This window comes from Ylistrum balloti, unplaced genomic scaffold, assembly GCF_031769215.1.
Source record: "Ylistrum balloti isolate Yb309-2 unplaced genomic scaffold, AGI_CSIRO_Ybal_v1 Utg372102, whole genome shotgun sequence".
Lineage (NCBI taxonomy): Eukaryota > Metazoa > Mollusca > Bivalvia > Pectinida > Pectinidae > Ylistrum > Ylistrum balloti.
In genome coordinates, this window is record NW_026783008.1 from 99,791 (window position 1) to 119,758 (window position 19,968).

General features: G+C 35.4%; 2 protein-coding genes across 7 annotated transcripts in view; both read left to right on the top strand.

The window, feature by feature from the left end:
• LOC132564243 (dual specificity tyrosine-phosphorylation-regulated kinase 1A-like) overlaps window positions 1-4,755 on the top strand; it is a 74,815-nt gene extending 70,060 nt beyond the window's left edge. For 3 of the 6 annotated variants that reach the window (XM_060228914.1, XM_060228911.1, XM_060228913.1), the window contains exon 9: window positions 412-4,755. In XM_060228914.1, the coding sequence (XP_060084897.1) occupies window positions 412-1,148 (737 nt within the window). In that variant the 3' untranslated portion in view covers window positions 1,149-4,755. The remainder of the gene's footprint in view (window positions 1-411) is intronic. The other 3 variants (XM_060228912.1, XM_060228915.1, XM_060228917.1) reach the window with 3 other exon arrangements.
• Window positions 4,756-17,595: 12,840 nt separating this feature from the next.
• On the top strand, window positions 17,596-18,162 carry LOC132564244 (histone H1.2-like). Its single transcript, XM_060228918.1, has one exon. The coding sequence runs from the start codon at window positions 17,596-17,598 to the stop codon at window positions 18,160-18,162; it is 567 nt and encodes a 188-aa protein (XP_060084901.1).
• Window positions 18,163-19,968: the final 1,806 nt, after the last annotated feature.

Here is a 19,968-nt window from a genome sequence, read left to right on the forward strand (position 1 = left end):
TGAAGTGAATAAAGCAGACTTAGTAAAGCAACACTTCATCATAATTTCATTATTTTGAACAGACTAAAATTGAGAAATATTTTCATCACTTTTTTAATTTCTCATTTTTGAAATGAACAATTTTTCACCTCTCTGTCTCCAGTATTAACTCCTTTATCAGCTTCAATCATTCTTTGCATGTGTTTTCTGTGTGTATTTTTACACTCCCTTTATTCTGTAATTGGTACAGCAAGGGCTGCAATCCATTTCTTAAATTGCTATTAGTTGATAACCCTCTCTATAAACATTGGTTGAATTTTTGCTGTTATTTTCATAAACTTATAAAATGGATATAATCTGATATATTAAATATATATCTCTGTTATATTTTGTTTCAATAGTTGTTTACAAATTCTCGTTCTTGTGTTTCAGTAGGTTCGTCAACGAGTGGGAGAGCGCGGTCTGATCCAACACACCAACATCACTCCCAGCTTCACTCCCACTCCCACTCCGCCCATCAGGGTCAGGGAGTACAGTACCCTACAATGGAGTGTGAGAGTCCAGCATCAGGGCCTCCTCAGGTGGTTCCTACGTATCAACAGCCACCAGCCAATCAAAATTGGGCACCAGCGAGTGACAGTCGTCTCCAGGGTAACAGTTCTCATCGACATCACTCTCATCACCACTCGTCTCGGCAACACCAATCTCCTCCACAGTTGCCACCCAGCGGTACAGCACCGCAGATGGTGGCACAGCATAACGCACCACAGCCACAGATGCAGCAGGCCATACTGCTTGGGTCAGTCGGATATCCTAGCAACTCTAGCAACTTCACATCATCACGGACTACGTACCCCGCCACGGCGGGGATGGCTGTTGACCTAACAACCAATCTGCAAGGTCATGGCCACCCGCAGGTCATACATAACGACCCTGCACAGCTGTCTGCTGTGAACATGGTTGGTTATCCTACATCCCAGTATGGACCTCAGTACTCACAACAGACTTGGCCCACTGCCGGATTCAACTTCTCAATACAGACTAATGTAAATGCTAGTAATCCTGGCCATGACGTGAACAGCCAACACTCGCGTGCGGCTGCCGAACGTGGGGAGGACTCACCAATGCATGGGGTTGTTGTACAGCAAAGTCCTGTGGCTAGCCATTGATGGTACGCTAAATCGTAGTGAATACTTTCTCATTTAAAGTCTTGCAGTGACTAGAAGATATAGTTGGATTGCAGCTATTGATGCAAAAACAGGAAAGAGAAATGTAGGTGTTGTGATGGACATACTGTGAGTAGGGATAATTGTTTTCTGTTCCAAGGAATAGAGATGTCTCCATTGGGAGATGTCTGTCACTGCAAGTGCAGCCAGTCAGCCGCCTAACAGCCTTAGTTGTTGTGTTCCGTAGCTAGCTGCTGTCGTCGTCATGAGCGCTATTCGCCGCTGCTGGCAGAGCTATGCACATCCATAACAGCATCTACAGGAGATGCTAGTCAGTACGAGTTTGGTTTTCCGATGAACTGGAAACCATGCTATCCACTCGAAAAAAGTCAGATATCTGTGCAATGCTAAGTTTAGAAACAGAGAAGCTTGAATAGCCCAGGAGTCTGCTTGTAATCCTAAGTGTCACTGTGGGATATTACTGTGATAGGAGTACGTCATCCCATACATTGTCATCTCGGGATACAACTGTGATAGGATTCCTGGACATAGTGGGAGACCCAGTTTGTGCTGGCCGTGGTCTACAATCACTGCATCCTTCAACTTCCTAGACCTAAAATCATGACAGAACGATACGATTCAATGCTTCATTGATAGGTCAGAGGTCACGGTTGAAGAAGCTATCTGTGGGATATGAATTCGAGAAAATGCTCATAAGAATGAAGTATTATATGCAGCGTTTTCAGTATCATGTTTAATGTGGTCCATAGTCACTATTGGTGTCAGTAGTGTATTATCATATAAACAAGGGCAAATAACTCTTATCTACCATTCCACAAACACTGAGAAACTGTGGCTTATTATCCACCGAACTCAGGTGTATACAATCATTTGCCAAACAGAAACCACCCATCCAACTCTTGAACTTCTCATTTTTTCTTCTTGTTTTAATTTACAGTAATTACAAGTATTTAAAAAAAAAAAAAAGGGAAAAGAATGATATTTTGTATTATTTCAGAAGTGTGAAAGTCACGTTTTTAGGATTCATAGATTAAACTTTAAATGATTTCATTAAATTTGTGTTGAAATTTAACAAAAACAAATGAATTCAGGGGAATATAAGTGTGGATTGTTTGGACAAATTTGTTAATAGTTGAATTGTAGTGAAATCGTCATGGGAAGCAGAGAACGTATTCATGCCTTCGTGGCCAGTGTTTAACACAAGGAAGAAAAGGACTTCTCTAAATGTTGTTGACCAAATATGGCAATATATATATATATATATTATATATATATAAACATACATTAAATCAAATATATATATAATGTGTTTGTATGAATGACGATTCTTTGGAAAGGAAAGCCATGTTGTGTTGATGTATCGGAAATTGACAACCAGGAAAAAAAAAACATAAAACCATTTACAAATGTGATAAGGTGTGGATGTGTTTGACATATCTGCACATGGTTTGACATTGTAATACCCCAAATGTAGGATATCAATTACAGACAAGAAATTTTGGTGTTATAACACCACTGTGTATAGTGACATTAATCTTCTGTGTACAGTGGTCCGACAAGAGGGAATTATTCATGTGATGTAATAATATACAAAGTTTGTAAATGTTCGTTTAATCCTATTTATTGAGAAAATGGAAGAGAATTCTACAATTCTTTTTATCACCTGTTACAGACTGTGAGAGATGTTATGTGTGTCCATTATTACTGTTATGAGAGAAACTGAAAACATGTTTGTATACAACAGGAATTTATTGTTTTAATTAATCCATATATATATATTGTATAGTTCCAGTACCATGAATTTACTTATATAGTCGAGACGTCAGAATCACGCTGTTCGGGAGGGGGAAGAAATACACTGGTTTGTAGGAGAAATGAGTAATACAGCAATTTCAATTCTTAGCATTTGATTGTGCTCCTTGTGTTAGAAGAAGAGAGAACTCAAATCACATATTGTTCAGAGGAAGAAATACTTATATTTTTTTTTTTTCTCTTGAATGAATGAATAAATAAAAAATATATATATTCAACAGGGGGACAGGATAAACAACTGCAACAAAAAAAAAATTTAAGACAGAAAAATAAACAGATGATGAAGATGTAGTTGAAGTCATGTGATGAAAGAGAAAAATGAATACATTTGTCAGTAAGCCATTAATTGAGTAGGATGAGAACTTCTTGGTGTTTAAAAATGGTCTTTGGTCCCTTGCAATAAGGTCAGGTTGACGTATTATAAAAACCTCAGAAAGCTATTGGAGCAACAGACTTTTGATACTCTTATGATTTATCTTTATAACCGGAAATAATAACACTGCTGCAAACCTGTACTGACATACTGGGTAGATCTTGTGTTCTTGGATGGTTTACTCAACTGTCAAAGGGAGATAATTTTTCTTATATTTTTTTTTTTTTTTTTTGATCTTTTAAAGAAAACATGATCAGTAAATTGACATAATTCTTAATAATATTTGGTCATATGCAAATGAATTATACAACTTGAACAATTTATCTTACATAAATAGCTGGCTTATTCCTACTCAAAGACTTAAGGAAGAAATGGTCATAAGCAATGTTAATTTAAGATTTTTAGATAGTTGAAAACAGTTATCAATAATAAAAAGTGTTATGATACTAACCTCTGTACCAACATTTAAGGTGCCAAATGTTTATTGCCAAATTCTTATGTCAGGTTTTTTTTTTTTTTTTTTGTCAATTTCTTTTTTGACAATAATGATATATGAAGACATATTTGATGGTTGGCTGGCTTTGATTTCTGTAGAGTAACCAGTTTTTAATTAATTTAAAATAAGTATATCTGACAGGTAATTTTTCTGACATTTGAAATCATGTCTAAATCATTTTTTATTAAAACTTACCTTTTTTTGGGGGGAAATATAATTTTCATGCTGGGGAATATAAAAAATAAAATGAGCAGGTGGAAAAATAAATACAGGAAGGGAAAAAAATTCATCGTGATCATAATATTAAGAATTAAAATGTTTACAAATTATTAAGTGATGTAGGAAAAACATTAAAGCAGAACACAATAACGTGTCTTGGGGGAGGGGGTGGGGGGGAATGTGGTCTGGTAACAGACTTACTAATATGTAATATATAGATTCCAGGAACAGGTGTCATCTTTTTAAATCTTTAGTTTTTAAGTGAAAATTCTACAATGTAAATGTTTCAACTAAGAAAAAGGAGACAACAGTGTTTAGCAGTTTGTTTTAAAAATCTCTATTTCTTTGTCTTATCATGCAACCAAAGCCGATCTTAACAAGAGAGCGTGTGTGTATGCGAGAAGTAAGAAAAGATGTGAAAATTTTATCATTTTAGCATATAGATAAATCCTGAACTTTATAGTTCACCCTAGGTTCGCTTCTCACAGTTTCCTGTCTAGGGGGAGGTAACTCCGTGGTCACCTGGTGTCTCATTGGATGTTCACCACCCTGAAATATCTCTCTCTACCAGTTTGAGTTTTAATGTGTGTTACCACGACATTCTAAAGGGGTGACCAGGTTCATTTATTTTGTATAAAGTTCATTGTAAGTATCCAACCACTCGCCTCATTAAAGTGTCACCAAGATGATATTTGTGTTATGTTTTCTTTACTGCACCACTTCATCCTAAAAGTTATAAGTTAAAACATGGATGATGTATTGTTTGCTATCACTTAGATCAGAGGAGTTAAAACATGGATGATGTATTGTTTGCTATCACTTAGATCAGAGGAGTTCAAACATGGATGATGTATTGTTTGCTATCACTTAGATCAGAGGAGTTCAAACATGGATGATGTATTGTTTGCTATCACTTAGATCAGAGGAGTTCAAACATGGATGATGTATTGTTTGCTATCACTTAGATCAGAGGAGTTCAAACATGGATGATGTATTGTTTGCTATCACTTAGATCAGAGGAGTTCAAACATGGATGATGTATTGTTTGCTATCACTTAGATCAGAGGAGTTCAAACATGGATGATGTATTGTTTGCTATCACTTAGATCAGAGGAGTTCAAACATGGATGATGTATTGTTTGCTATCACTTAGATCAGAGGAGTTCAAACATGGATGATGTATTGTTTGCTATCACTTAGATCAGAGGAGTTCAATAGTTAAGAGAATATGCTGTTGGATATGTCTATCAAACAAGGAAAAGGAAATAACGACGTTAAAAAATAATTTTTGAACAAGGGTTTTCTGGAACAGTCTGCATCTACTACACCTACTGTGTAAATTTTGGTCAAACAAATATGCTCAGCTCTTGGGTTTGTGACTAATGCAACAAAACTAGGTGTTCTGACTGCATCAAATCTCTAATATCAAACAAGGAAATGATATGTTTTCCACTGATGGTTACAAGTTCACCATAATCAACCTATATCTCTCCAGTCCCTTTGTTATTATAACTTATCAGTCAGCTATCCACATCGTTAAGCTTAAGATTGTTTGTTGAAAATCAAAGAAAGTAGAACATGTCAATAGAATCATAATCCGGTCAAACTAAATAAATCTAGGACAAAATATGAACAAAACAGAGGATTACAGTAGACTCGGAAAAATAACGAGGTCAGACTAGGATTTTGACAAGAAAAGATAAGGAAGCTTCCTCACGAGAGAATTGAATAGAACGTACGGCGAGACATTGAATTCAAACTGCATCACAAGAAGCCTCGTCCTTCTTGGACTCGAATGCTGAAGACTTTAATTGTTAGTACTCTTCGTTAATGCTATGGGCCCAAATTACTAGTACTTTCCAATGATGTTATTGGCCTAAATTAATAGGACTCTTCAGTAATGCTATGGGCCAAAATTTCTCAGACTCATCCGTGATGCTATTGGCCTAAATTGCTAGGACCCGTCAGTGATGCTATGGGCCTAAATGTTAAGACTCATCAATGATACCATTGGATTAGTTAACTAGGACTCTTCAATGATGCAAAGGGACTAAAATAGTCTCCCTGATTATACTAGAATGTGCACAACTGGATAGTACCATTTTAATGTTAACGTATAGTTATATAATGAATAAAAGTGCACCATACATATGTTTCTTCCAGGGACTCGTCAGTAATGCCAAGAGTCTATAATTGTAAAGCTAGGAGACGATTGAAAAAAATCCAAAGTGAGCGAATCAGGACACTTTTCTATACATTAGTTTAGTTAAATAGATGTTTTCTTGAAAATTTGTACGTTTTTTCCATGCACGTCTTTCGCGAATATCATGCAAGTAAAAAAACCAAAGAAAATACCGAAATGTCAACAGTCTTAATTCAAATCACATTCAATGAAGATTGGGTATTATTTGAACAAAAGAAATACACGGAGACTAAGACAAAGTACAAGGTGAAAAGACCAGGTGTTCCGGAAGAGTAAGCGTCTTTATGTCAGATGGAGACTATTGAAAACTGAAAATGAGAATAAGACCAGGTGTTGCGGAAGGAATCTGCCATGTAAACCTTGGTCAATCAAAGTAAGAAATGGCACGTGCCCGAATAAGAACAAGGTAAACAACAAAAATATAATGCCCAATGTGATCATTTTGATGACCATAATACTCCCCTATACAGTCCTCCCCAACTTGTATTCCTCGAAATCATGTGTTGAGAGATTATCTGTCACCTGTCGACATCTTGCTCAGGAATCGACATTTTGGGAACAAGCCCTTTAGAATAACTGGAATAAATAGAAAGATTGGAGAAGCTATCTAGAAATGGAAAATTCATACTATGTAATACAGTCAGGTGGAAAGCTATCCCTGTTGGTTTCGTTGTAGGAAAATGACGGCGGTAAGAGGCTGATGTTGTAGAGCCTGTAGTGTTTTCCAATTCTGGCAAGTAAAACGTCTGAAAATATTTAATAAAATGTCGTATGTAAATGACCGTTGTCATATAACTACTAAAATTCTATCAAAATATACAACAGTATTCATTTGTGTTTCTTTTGTACCTTCCTCCTAATTACTTCACCATATCGACCGTGAAACGTCTACATAATATTTATCAACATCTCTGAACCCTACTCTTGCAGCGTGATGGAAGTTGAAATATCAGAAAGCCATTGGGGAAAACTTATCTCCGATGTACAAAAACAGTCTTTAAAACAGTAAAGACACGTCAACATAATCACAACCCAAGCACAAATCAACAAAACTAAGACCAGATGTTCCGGAAGAGTAAGGGTCCTCTGCTTCATCGCCGACTACCGCCATGTTAATCTTGGTCGATCCAAGTAAGCGCTGACACATTCTCAAATGAGAACAAGATATACGATATCGAAACCAACAGACAAACTAACGACCATCAGACACGTCCAGCCTCATATCCCACAAAGAAATAGAATATTATGAGATCACTATGGCGACAGTAAAATGAATTTTGTAAAAATTTGTCAAAATCCACCAACATTTGCTGGAGTTACGGGACTTCAAAATCCTTAAAATAGAAATCTTCGTTTCGATCACATGACTTTTAACTTTCAGATTTGAATTAATTTAGCATAATGATTTATATAACCGAGATTTCAAATGAGTTCAGTATTGATCAAGTCCATCAGTATCTCATATATTCTTTAATAAAAATATTTTCCTAATGACTTCACAATGAAAACCACTTTTGCTTATCTCCTTTTTTAATGTATTTCAAAACTATCTTTCAAATGAATGTCCTAGCCTTCAAAAATGACATGCGCGGAGATTTAGTGTTTCTTAATATATATTGTTCATGAAAAAGATAAGTGCGACAGAAAAAAGTCAGCAGATATTTCAATATTGTACAAATTGCATGGCATTGATGTGCCTATAGCAGGTAAAAATTATATATTTTCGTTTAGATCGATTTTCGTGGTTTTTCAACAAAAAAAAACCCTTTTTTGATGACACTTAATTTCGTGGCAAGTTATAACTCAGTAAATCTATTTATACAACTAGTAATCCAAAGAGTTCGTAGAGATGTGGAGAGCACACGTGAAATAAACGAAAATAAATCCCCACGAAAAGTGATGAGTTAACAGTCACAACAATTGACACTGACTATTGAAAATATGTTTATAACACTAAGTACTGCAGAATATCTGTCTCCTAAATTTGTCTATATTTAAAACATAACCGCTTCCAGTTAAAGGTTGTGAATTTTGCTGAAGCTTATTTCTTTTAAATTACTGGGTTGGAAAAGATAATAACATACTTCGGGACTTCAGGTCGAGAGGACGAAAAAACGACACGCACCAAGGAAGATATAAATAAAGAACCGACTACATAGGAAATGAAAAGAAATGACAACGCCTCTTGACGAACAAAGAGTAATCAAAGTAAACAAAAGCCAAGGGCCCCAAACAAAAGGGAAATCAAAATAAAAACAACAGGAAAAAGCAATAAAGGAAACACTCAAAATAACAGCAATCAGTAAAACAGACTATTCCAGGTACACAAGAACGGGAAAACGACAGTAAGAACTGATATCAAATTAGAAACGGGAACGTGACAGGAGACACTGACATTACAGCAAAAAACGGGAAAACGACAGTAAGAACTGACATCAAATTAGAAACGGGAACGTGACAGGAGACACTGACATTACAGCAAAAAACGGGAAAACGACAGTAAGAACTGACATCAAATTAGAAACGGGAACGTGACAGGAGACACTGAAATTACAGCAAAAAACGGGAAAACGACAGTAAGAACTGACATCAAATTAGAAACGGGAACGTGACAGGAGACACTGACATTACAACAAACAACGGGAAAACGACAGTAAGAACTGACATCAAATTAGAAACGGGAACGTGACAGGAGACACTGACATTACAGCAAAAAACGGGAAAACGACAGTAAGAACTGATATCAAATTAGAAACGGGAACGTGACAGGAGGCACTGACATTACAGCAAAAAAAACGGGAAAACGACAGTAAGAACTGATATCAAATTAGAAACGGGAACGTGACAGGAGACACTGACATTACAGCAAAAAACGGGAAAACGACAGTAAGAACTGACATCAAATTAGAAACGGGAACGTGACAGGAGACACTGACATTACAGCAAAAAACGGGAAAACGACAGTAAGAACTGATATCAAATTAGAAACGGGAACGTGATAGGAGGCACTGACATTACAGCAAAAACGGGAAAGCGACAGTAAGAACTGATATCAAATTAGAAACGGGAACGTGACAGGAGACACTGACATTACAGCAAAAAACGGGAAAGAACTGACATCAAAACAGAAACTGGAAGGTGATAGGAGAATTTGACATCAAAACAGAAACTTGAAAACGACTGTAAGAATTGACATCAAAACAGAAACTTGAAAACGACAGTAAGAATTGACATCAAAACAGAAATTTGAAAACGACAGTAAGAATTGACATCAAAACAGAAACAGGATAACGACAGTAAGAATTGACATCAAAACAGAAACAGGATAACGACAGTTAGAATTGACATCAAAACAGAAACTTGAAAACGACAGTAAGAATTGACATCAAAACAGAAACTTTAAAACGACAGTAAGAATTGACATCAAAACAGAAACTTGAAAACGACAGTAAGAATTGATATCAAAACAGAAACTTGAAAACGACAGTAAGAATTGATATCAAAACAGAAACTTGAAAACGACAGTAAGAATTGACATCAAAACAGAAACTTGAAAACGACAGTAAGAATTGATATCAAAACAGAAACTTGAAAACGACAGTAAGAATTGACATCAAAACAGAAACCGGAAAGTGACAGGAGAATTTGACACCAAAACAGAAACTTGAAAACGACAGTAAGAATTGACATCAAAACAGAAACTGGAAGGTGATAGGAGAATTTGACATCAAAACAGAAACAGGATAACGACAGTTAGAATTGACATCAAAACAGAAACTTGAAAACGACAGTAAGAATTGACATCAAAACAGAATTGACATCAAAACAGAAACTTGAAAACGACAGTAAGAATTGACATCAAAACAGAAACTTGAAAACGACAGTAAGAACTGACGTCAAAACAGAAACTTTAAAACGACAGTAAGAATTGACATCAAAACAGAAACAGGATAACGACAGTTAGAATTGACATCAAAACAGAAACTTTAAAACGACAGCAAGAATTGACATCAAAACAGAAACAGGATAACGACTGTAAGAAATTATATCAAAACAGAAACAGTACAGTGACAGTAAGCATTGACATCATAACAAAAATGGGAAAACGACAGTTAGAATTGACATCAAAACAGAAACTGGAAAGTGACAGGAGGAATTGACATCAATACAGAAACTGGAAAATGACAGGAGGAATTGACATCAAAACAGAAACTGGAAAGTGACAGGAGGAATTGACATCAGAACAGAAACCGGAAAGTGACAGGAGAATTTGACACCAAAACAGAAACTGGAAAGTGACAGGAGAATTTGACATCAAAACAGAAACCGGAAAGTGACAGGAGAAATTGACATCAGAACAGAAACTGGAGAACAGAAACGGGAAAGTGACAGGAGGAATTGATATCAAAACAGAATAAGAATTGACATCAAAACAGAAACTGGAAAGTGACAGGAGGAATTGACATCAAAACAGAAACTGGAAAGTGACAGGAGGAATTGACATCAAAACAGAAACTGGAAAGTGACAGGAGGAATTGACATCAGAACAGAAACTGGAAAGCGACAGGAGGAATTGACATCAAAACAGAAACTGGAAAGTGACAGGAGGAATTGACATCAAAACAGAAACTGGAAAGTGACAGGAGGAATTGACATCAGAACAGAAACCGGAAAGTGACAGGAGAATTTGACATCAAAACAGAAACTGGAAAGTGACAAGAGAATTTGACATCAAAACAGAAACTGGAAAGTGACAGGAGAAATTGACACCAAAACAGAAACTGGAAAGTGACAGGAGAATTTGACACCAAAACAGAAACTGGAAAGTGACAGGAGAATTTGACATCAAAACAGAAACCGGAAAGTGACAGGAGAAATTGACATCAGAACAGAAACTGGAGAACAGAAACGGGAAAGTAACAGGAGGAATTGATATCAAAACAGAAACTTGAAAACGACAGTGAGAATTGACATCAAAACAGAAACTGGAAAGTGACAGGAGGAATTGACATCAAAACAGAAACTGGAAAGTGACAGGAGGAATTGACATCAAAACAGAAACTGGAAAGCGACAGGATGAATTGACATCAGAACAGAAACTGGAAAGTGACAGGAGGAATTGACATCAAAACAGAAACTGGAAAGCGACAGGAGGAATGGACATCAGAACAGAAACTGGAAAATGACAGGAGGAATTGACATCAGAACAGAAACTGGAAAGTGACAGGAGGAATTGACATCAGAACAAAAACGGGAAAACCGCAGTTAGGATATATATCAAAACAGACACCGGAAAGCGACAACAAGAATTGATATCAGAACTGAAATAGGAAAACAAAAGTTAGAACTGACATTAAAACAGAAACTGGAAAGTGACAGGAGGAATTGACATCAAAACAGAAACTTGAAAGCGACAGGAGGAATGGACATCAGAACAGAAACTGGAAAGTGACAGGAGGAATTGACACCAGAACAGAAACGGGAAAACCGCAGTTAGGATATATAACAAAACAGACACCGGAAAGCGACAACAAGAATTGATATCAGAACTGAAATAGGAAAACAAAGGTTAGAACTGACATTAAACAAAAACTGGAAAGCGACAGGAGGAATTGACATCAAAACAGAAACTGGAAAGCGACAGGAGGAATGGAAATCAGAACAGAAACTGGAAAATGACAGGAGGAATTGACATCAGAACAGAAACTGGAAAGTGACAGGAGGAATTGACATCAGAACAAAAACGGGAAAACCGCAATTCGGATATATATCAAAACAGATACCGGAAAGCGACAACAAGAATTGATATCAGAACTGATATAGGAAAACAAAGGTTAGAACTGACATTAAAACAGAAACTGGAAGGTGATAGGAGGCACTGACATCAGAACAAAAACGGGGAAATGACAGTAAGAACTGACATCAAAACAGAAACTTGACATCTGTAAAAAAACAGAAAAAAAACTTGAAAACGACAGTAAGAATTGACATCAAAACAGACATCAAAACAGAGACAGGAAAACGACAGTAAGAATTGACATCAAAACAGAAACTTGAAAACGACAGTAAGAATTGACATCAAAACAGAAACAGGAAAGTGACAGGAGGCACCGACATCAGAACAAAAACGGGGAAATGACAGTAAGAACTGACATCAAAACAGAAACTTGAAAGTGACTGTAAAAATTGACATCAAGAAAAAAAACTTGAAAACGACAGTAAGAATTGACATCAAAACAGAAACTTGAAAACGACAGTAAGAATTGACATCAAAACAGAGACAGGAAAACGACAGTAAGAATTGACATCAAAACAGAAACTTGAAAATGACAGGAGGAATTGACATCAAAACAGAAACTGGAAAGTGACAGGAGGAATTGACATCAGAACAGAAACCGGAAAGTGACGGGAGGAATTGACATCAAAACAGAAACTGGAAAGTGACAGGAGGAATTGATATCAAAACAGAAACTTGAAAATGACAGGAGGAATTGACATCAAAACAGAAACTGGAAAGTGACAGGAGGAATTGACATCAGAACAGAAACCGGAAAGTGACGGGAGGAATTGACATCAGAACAGAAACCGGAAAGTGACGGGAGGAATTGACATCAGAACAGAAACTGGAAAGTGACAGGAGGAATTGACATCAAAACAGAAACTGGAAAGTGACAGGAGGAATTGACATCAAAACAGAAACTGGAAAGCGACAGGAGGAATTGACATCAGAACAGAAACTGACATCAAAACAGTGACAGGAGGAATTGACATCAAAACAGAAACTGGAAAGTGACAGGAGGAATTGACATCAAAACAGAAACTGGAAAGTGACAGGAGGAATTGACATCAGAACAGAAACTGGAAAGCGACAGGAGGAATTGACATCAAAACAGAAACTGGAAAGTGACAGGAGGAATTGACATCAGAACAGAAACTGGAAAGTGACAGGAGGAATTGACATCAAAACAGAAACAGGAAAACAACAATTAGAACTAACAGCCAAAAAAAACCACACAACACGATTGTTTTCCAAATAAAAGGTAAAACAGTTTCAGAAATAGGCATCAAAAGGGACTGGAAACACGGACGGCTCATCAATGACCGTGGTAAAATCAAAAGACATCACCATTAGGGAAACAGCAAAACAAAAGAAACAATAGTTTGGGAGGAAGGAAGGTGCATATATAAACATATATAATACAAAAAATATAAATATAACATATACGGTTGATTATCACTAACGTTTTTACAACCATCGATATCGGGAAGCGAGATGATTTGGGAAACAGATGAATGGACAGGAGCTGTGAAGATAATAAAAGATAACAAAAAAATGTATGAAGAATCGAAACGACAAAGAAAACAACAGAAAACCACAACATTTTTATAACTTCATCCTAGATGATACGTGTAGGTCATTTAAAGCAATAACACGTTCTAAAACTGAGAACCAGGTCAATAAAAACGAAACTAATAGGCATTGACGCGCACACTCGTATTCAAAATATTTTCCTTCAACGTTAACATGTGATAATGAATTCGTGATTTGATGAAAAAATACAGAAATAATTTGAGGAGACGTAACTAAAGAAACAACAGTAATCCAAGCAGAGGAGAAAGTGGGTGAAGCGTTATGTTAAGCAGTTTCGTGCAATTAATGGCAACTGAAAAAAACATCAATTGTATAGTATGACGAAAGTAATAAAAAAACAAAAACAAAACCAAAAAATGAATAAAAACAAGCAAAAACCTCCTTTGCGATTCATTACGGATAAAAATCTAAATTGCAATATCTGAAAATTCTTAAATATCAAGCAAAAAGAATGGCATAACATTATCGTTAACTGAACGTTGCCATATTCCAAAAGTTTGTTAATACATTCTTTGTGTTTATCATAAAAAAAAAGAAGTTTAATCTTCGTCCGTCTCGCCTTTTATTGATAAGGGCGATAATGAGTTACTAAACTTTTACGGGCAAATTTTGCATTGGCTGAAAATAAACAGTTCCAAAAAGAAACTCAGATTGTTAGCCCGTAGCAGTAGTCGTCACTGTACTCAACATTTATTCCATATGGAAAAACAATAACTGCAATGTTCAGTCGAAATACATAATCACTAATAATGAAGCAAAACAAACTTAACCATTTTTATATCTTTATATCATTCATTACAAAGATTACATAAAGGACACACAAATATTTAATGCAAATTAAGAATTTAGTGCAGTAAACATCATTATACAGCTCTTTCGTCTTTTAAGGGCTAAGTACGGAATTATATACATGTTGATGTCCATGGTCTAGGGGCCAAAGTACTGAACCCCATGAGTGACCGAGGGAAAATCCAAAATCATTAAAAGAAATGTAAAAATCTAGATGGGGAGGTGCGAAATTTGTGTGCATGCCTAACACAGGTAAGTTAAACGTAATCATGCACAACCTAGTTTGGTAATATTTCGTTAATTTACCACCACCCCCCCCCCCCCCAAAAAAAAAAAAAAAAACAAAAACAAAACATTTTTATCCATTTAATCTAAATTGCCAGTTAACAATCGTATTTAAGACTTTCTAAAACTTAGATTTACACGATATATCACAACGTTCCATTTGGATTTAGACTGGCTACCATCCCTTTAGTTGTTTTTTTTTTTTTGTCAAAGAAACACACCGTACAATTTTTGTACTTTCGGGATTAAATGTTACCAAGAGATCAGAATTATAAGACTCAATTTTATCTAAAACATTCTAGAGAGTGGGACCTATCTAATTTGCTTTGCATTATTAAAATGGATTGTTTCCTTGGAAATCACATTTTAGTATAATGAAATCTCGCCTCAATATACACATTAGAATAAATACGGACAGATCAGTTAGTAATAAGGAAGATTGATCCAGTAATGAAGGGGGTCCCAGGAAATTTAGGGGATCTTTCTGCTAACAGAGGCTGTTGACAAAAACATCAACAACAAAATGTTTGGGTTGGTAGTAACAGAAATGGCAACATAATCATAATTCAAACTTAAATTCAATCAATTAGAACAAAATATGAACAAAAGAAACATTTACACGGAGGTTACTGAAAAAGTAAAAGGAGAATAAAGGTGAGGTCAAGGCAAATTTTTACCCGAGTTTTATTTCAAATGAAGTGAAAAAATATCAAGAAAATACCACCATGGCAATATAATCCTAATTCAAACTCAAATTTCATAAAACCAGGTCAAAATATGAACAACAGAAATAGTTACATGAAGACTTCTACAAAAGTACTCAGAGAATAAGACCAGGTTTTACGGAAGAGTAAGCGTCTTCTTCTTTATCGACTACACCCGCCATGAAAACCTTGATCAATCCAAGTAATGTCATGTTTTCAAATGAAAGGAAAGGTAGGTATACAACAACGGAACCAACAGGCAAGTTATCGCGCATCAGGAACTAGAATATTTCTCAATAAGTTCACGACCATAAAACTTCCACATAATTTTCATCAACCTGCGTCTTTTGTACGAGTTACGTGTTCTTTATAAATAATTGATTTCCGCATCAATCATTATGAAATTATCACTATGATATTCAATAATTATAGTAATTCTTATTGATACTTGGAGTAGGCGAAAAAAAGTCAATTTGGTAAAATCATCACTGATTTCACTATTTATTCATTTTTGAATGTCTCTACCTAATCCAGACGAAGAAAAAATATATCATAATGTTGTGTGCTCTTATGGCACAGTAAAAGGTTGATTATGTGAAGAGAGAGATTATTGATAAAACACCCTGTTGTTTACAAAATGTTTTGGTACCCATGATTCCTAAAAAAATCAGTGTAGTTAAAACACTATCAGTCTACAAGCAAACGGAATTGAGAATGAATATCTTTTGGAATAAAATTACATAGACTTTTGAGGGGTCTTTTGGGGGTAGCTATATAAAATCATGCCAAAATAATTGTTAAATTTTCAGGAAAGTTGCATCACGGGAATACGGTAACTTGGAAATGTTTTACAAGAAATCACTCCTGAAAACATTGGTATGGCACTATAATATAGGTGGTACGACATGTCTTATCTATATTGGCATGAAAATGTCTTTATTGTAATGAATTGTGCAACAGTGTGTTTTTCTTCTTCATTTTTCGTTTGTTGTTTTGTTTTTGAGAGAAAAGTTTTAAAAGATAAAATTGAGAACTCTATACAAATTCTGACAATGGTTTATATATATAAACCACTTGAAAGTTCATTAATAATACTTCATACCAGACTTTAAAACAAAAGAAGTTTCGAAAAACTGATTATTATTGATGTTAAAATCAAACAGGCAGCTTCTTTTTGGAATGATATAAATATGTCTAAGATAATGATGAAAATAGGGTAGACCTGGAGTACACTTCTTGGATTCTTCGACAGTGCACTTATATCAATAGCCAAACAGCTTCAGGGTTATCATAATGCATTAATACAATGAGTGAAATATCACGGGGAAAATGATTTAATACAAGAGATAAGTATATCACATGTGCCAATGAAATAATATTCAAATTTGTCCAAATTTATTGACACGATCAAGTTTTAATCTTCATCAAGATTCGTGAAATAGCTAGGTCACGTCAATACGAGTGGGAGAGGCGGATCGTACACTTACTAAATTAACGAAAACATTCTTATCGTAACGCTATGGCAGTTGAAAAGATACCTAAACTAATATTCTAAATAGTTCCAATACATATTCTAATGGTAATTTGCATAAAATGTATGATTTAAGTAAAATACATGTATCGTTATTATAGCGTCATCGTAGGTAACAATATGGCGCCTGTTCGATGTTTGTGCTTTTGTCCGCCGAGTGAATTCTTTTTTTACCAGAAATGTAGTATATATCTGTACATGTGTGGCATATCATACTAAAGGGAAATATTCATAGTTTATTTGTTGGTAACAATAAAAGCATTGGAACAACAATTGATACGATAAATTTACATTTAAAGTGGAAATTTACTGGTGTCAAATCATAATATCGACAGAAATGCTTTAAAAACAGGAATTATTCTTATATATAGACATTCATACAAGAAATAAATGAAATTTACTAACAAAATTCTTGCGAACAGCATCGAAACTAAAAGTATTTCATTTGAAATCAAGGAACTATAGCAGGTTAAAGTTAGGTCAGAAAACACACAATTCGTATATCGATAAATATAGTCAGCAGAAAGCGAGCGCTCGAGGTGGTGTCTTCGGCGACGTCCGAGCAAAATGTGTAAATAGGCGGTTTCGAGTAAAAATTGTCATTCTCGCTATTCTGTGTACAGGAAGCATACCCCACACGTCAACATGAGCGCCGCACCAGCAGTTCCAGCAAAGAAAGCCAAGAAGGCAAGCAAACCTAAGGTTCCCGCTGCCCACCCTCCATATGCCAATATGGTAGCTGCAGCTATCGGAGCCCTGAAGGAGAGGAAAGGCTCGTCAAAAGTCGCCATCGTCAAATATATTATGGCCAACTACAAAGTTGGTGATGACTCGAGCAAGGTTAGTTCCCGAGTGAAAGTTGCTCTGAAAAGCAGCGTTTCGAAGGGTTCTGTGAAGCAAGTGAAAGGCGTTGGAGCCTCCGGCTCATTCCGACTTGGAGAGAAACCAAAGGCCGAAAAGAAACCAAAAGCTAAGAAAGTGAAGAAGCCAAAGAAGGCCACGGCTACTAAACCAAAGAAGGCATCAGGCGAGAAGAAAGCAAAAAGCCCAAAGAAAGCAGCTAAGAAGCCAGCAGCTAAGAAACCTGCCTCCAAGCCAAAGAAGGCCAAGACTCCAAAGAAGCCTGCAGCCAAGAAACCTGCAGCCAAGAAACCAGCAGCAAAGAAGCCCGCAGCTAAGAAACCAGCAGCAAAGAAATCCGCCAAGAAGTAAACACTTCACAGCTGACGGTCCTGACCGAGCCGCTAATCTTAAAAAGCCCTTTTCAGGGCTACCCATTTCCCTCGAAAAGTGTCGATGACACCTCGAATATACGCATTTTATTTCGGACAAGGCCGATGCAGGTAATAAAAACATGCTCGAGATCTGATAAAATATATGACAGTTGGTCCTCTTCAATGACACGGTTTTAGAAAACGAGAACCAAAAAACGACACGGAAAAATTGATCGATCAAATAAATTGAGGTCATTTGATCATGACGTCTTTATTAAATATAACACTGAATAGAATACTTAGCGTATCAATAGATTTCAAAAAATGAAAACGGATGAAGAACATTTCTGAATGAAATTATCGTCTTCTCTTATTACATAAGACATGAGATTTATTAGATAGGACAAGTACACATCGGTTTCCGTACCTAAAAATTAATTGAGATTTGAAAAATTTTAACTAAATATACATTAACACGTTACATTAGATAGCCATTTAGTTGTTTTTGTCTTTAAATTAGGAGCTTACTTTTGACACTATCCAAGGATATGAATGAAGGACACTATGATGTTGCTAAAAATAATTACCTATGAACCCTGTTGATGTCAATAATCTCTAATTGTTTTCGTATTTCACAAATTAATGATGTTGTTATGTCATTACATGTTCCACAATTTCTTTTTGTGTTAAGTTATAAAATGAACCCGCGTATAAAACTGAAGCTTTAGAGAGAAAAAATCTGTTTCAGTAGTTTTAAATTAAAGTTTAATATTTCATAACCAGTTAATTATATCTGGCCTTAATTTTTCAAAATCTTGATTCATTGTACGCTGAGGAAACCGATGTGTACTTATCCTACCTAATAAATGTTATGTCGCATGTAACAGGAAAGACGATAATTTCATTCAGAAATCTTCTTCATTTCATTTTTCATTTTTAAAATCTATTGACACGCTAAATATCTTATTTTGTGTTATATTAATAGACATGTTATGACCAAATAACCTCCAATTTATTTGATTTATTTTTTCAGTTTTATTATGTTTGTTCGCGTTCTATAAAACCGTGCCATTGAAGGGGAACAACTCTCATATATTTTATCTAATCTCGAGCAAGTTTTGTTTTCTTTTTGTTTTGGTTAGACCTAGAGTACACTTCTTGGATTCTTCAATTGATATCAATAGCCAAATAGCTTTGGGGTTATGATAATGCATTAAAACAATGATTGACATATCAAAGGAAAAATGATTTAATACAAGAGAAAAGTATATCACATGTGCCAATGAAATTAGGTTCATAGGTAATTATTTTTAGCAACATCATAGTGTCCTTCATTCATATCCTTGGATAGTGTCAAATGTAAGCTCCTACTTTAAGGACAAAAACAACTAAATGACTATCTAATTTTGCTTGAAATGTTCTTATAGTATATTTCTAAACATTTTTACCAAATTTCATATGGATTGGCGATTAAAAGTATACAGGAACTGTTTTCTCACCAATTAGATAGTGCATTTACTGGCGACAAGTAAACTTGAAATATTTGGGGAGGAGGTATCCTTGCTACAAATAAATACCTATGAACCTTGTTGATGTCAGTGATCTCTAATTGTTTTCGTATTTCACAAATTAATGATGTTGTTATGTCATTACATGTTCCACAATTTCTTTTTGTGTTTAGTTATAAAATGAGCCCGCGTATAAAACTGAAGCTTTTGAGAGAAAAAATCTATTTCAGTAGTTTTAAATTAAAGTTAAATATTTCATAACGAGTTAATTATATCTGGCCTTAATTTTTCAAAAT

Coding starts and splice junctions, on each gene's coding strand:
- LOC132564244 (XM_060228918.1), top strand. CDS start 17,596: ATGAGCGCCGCACCAGCAGTTCCAGCAAAGAAAGCCAAGAAGGCAAGC.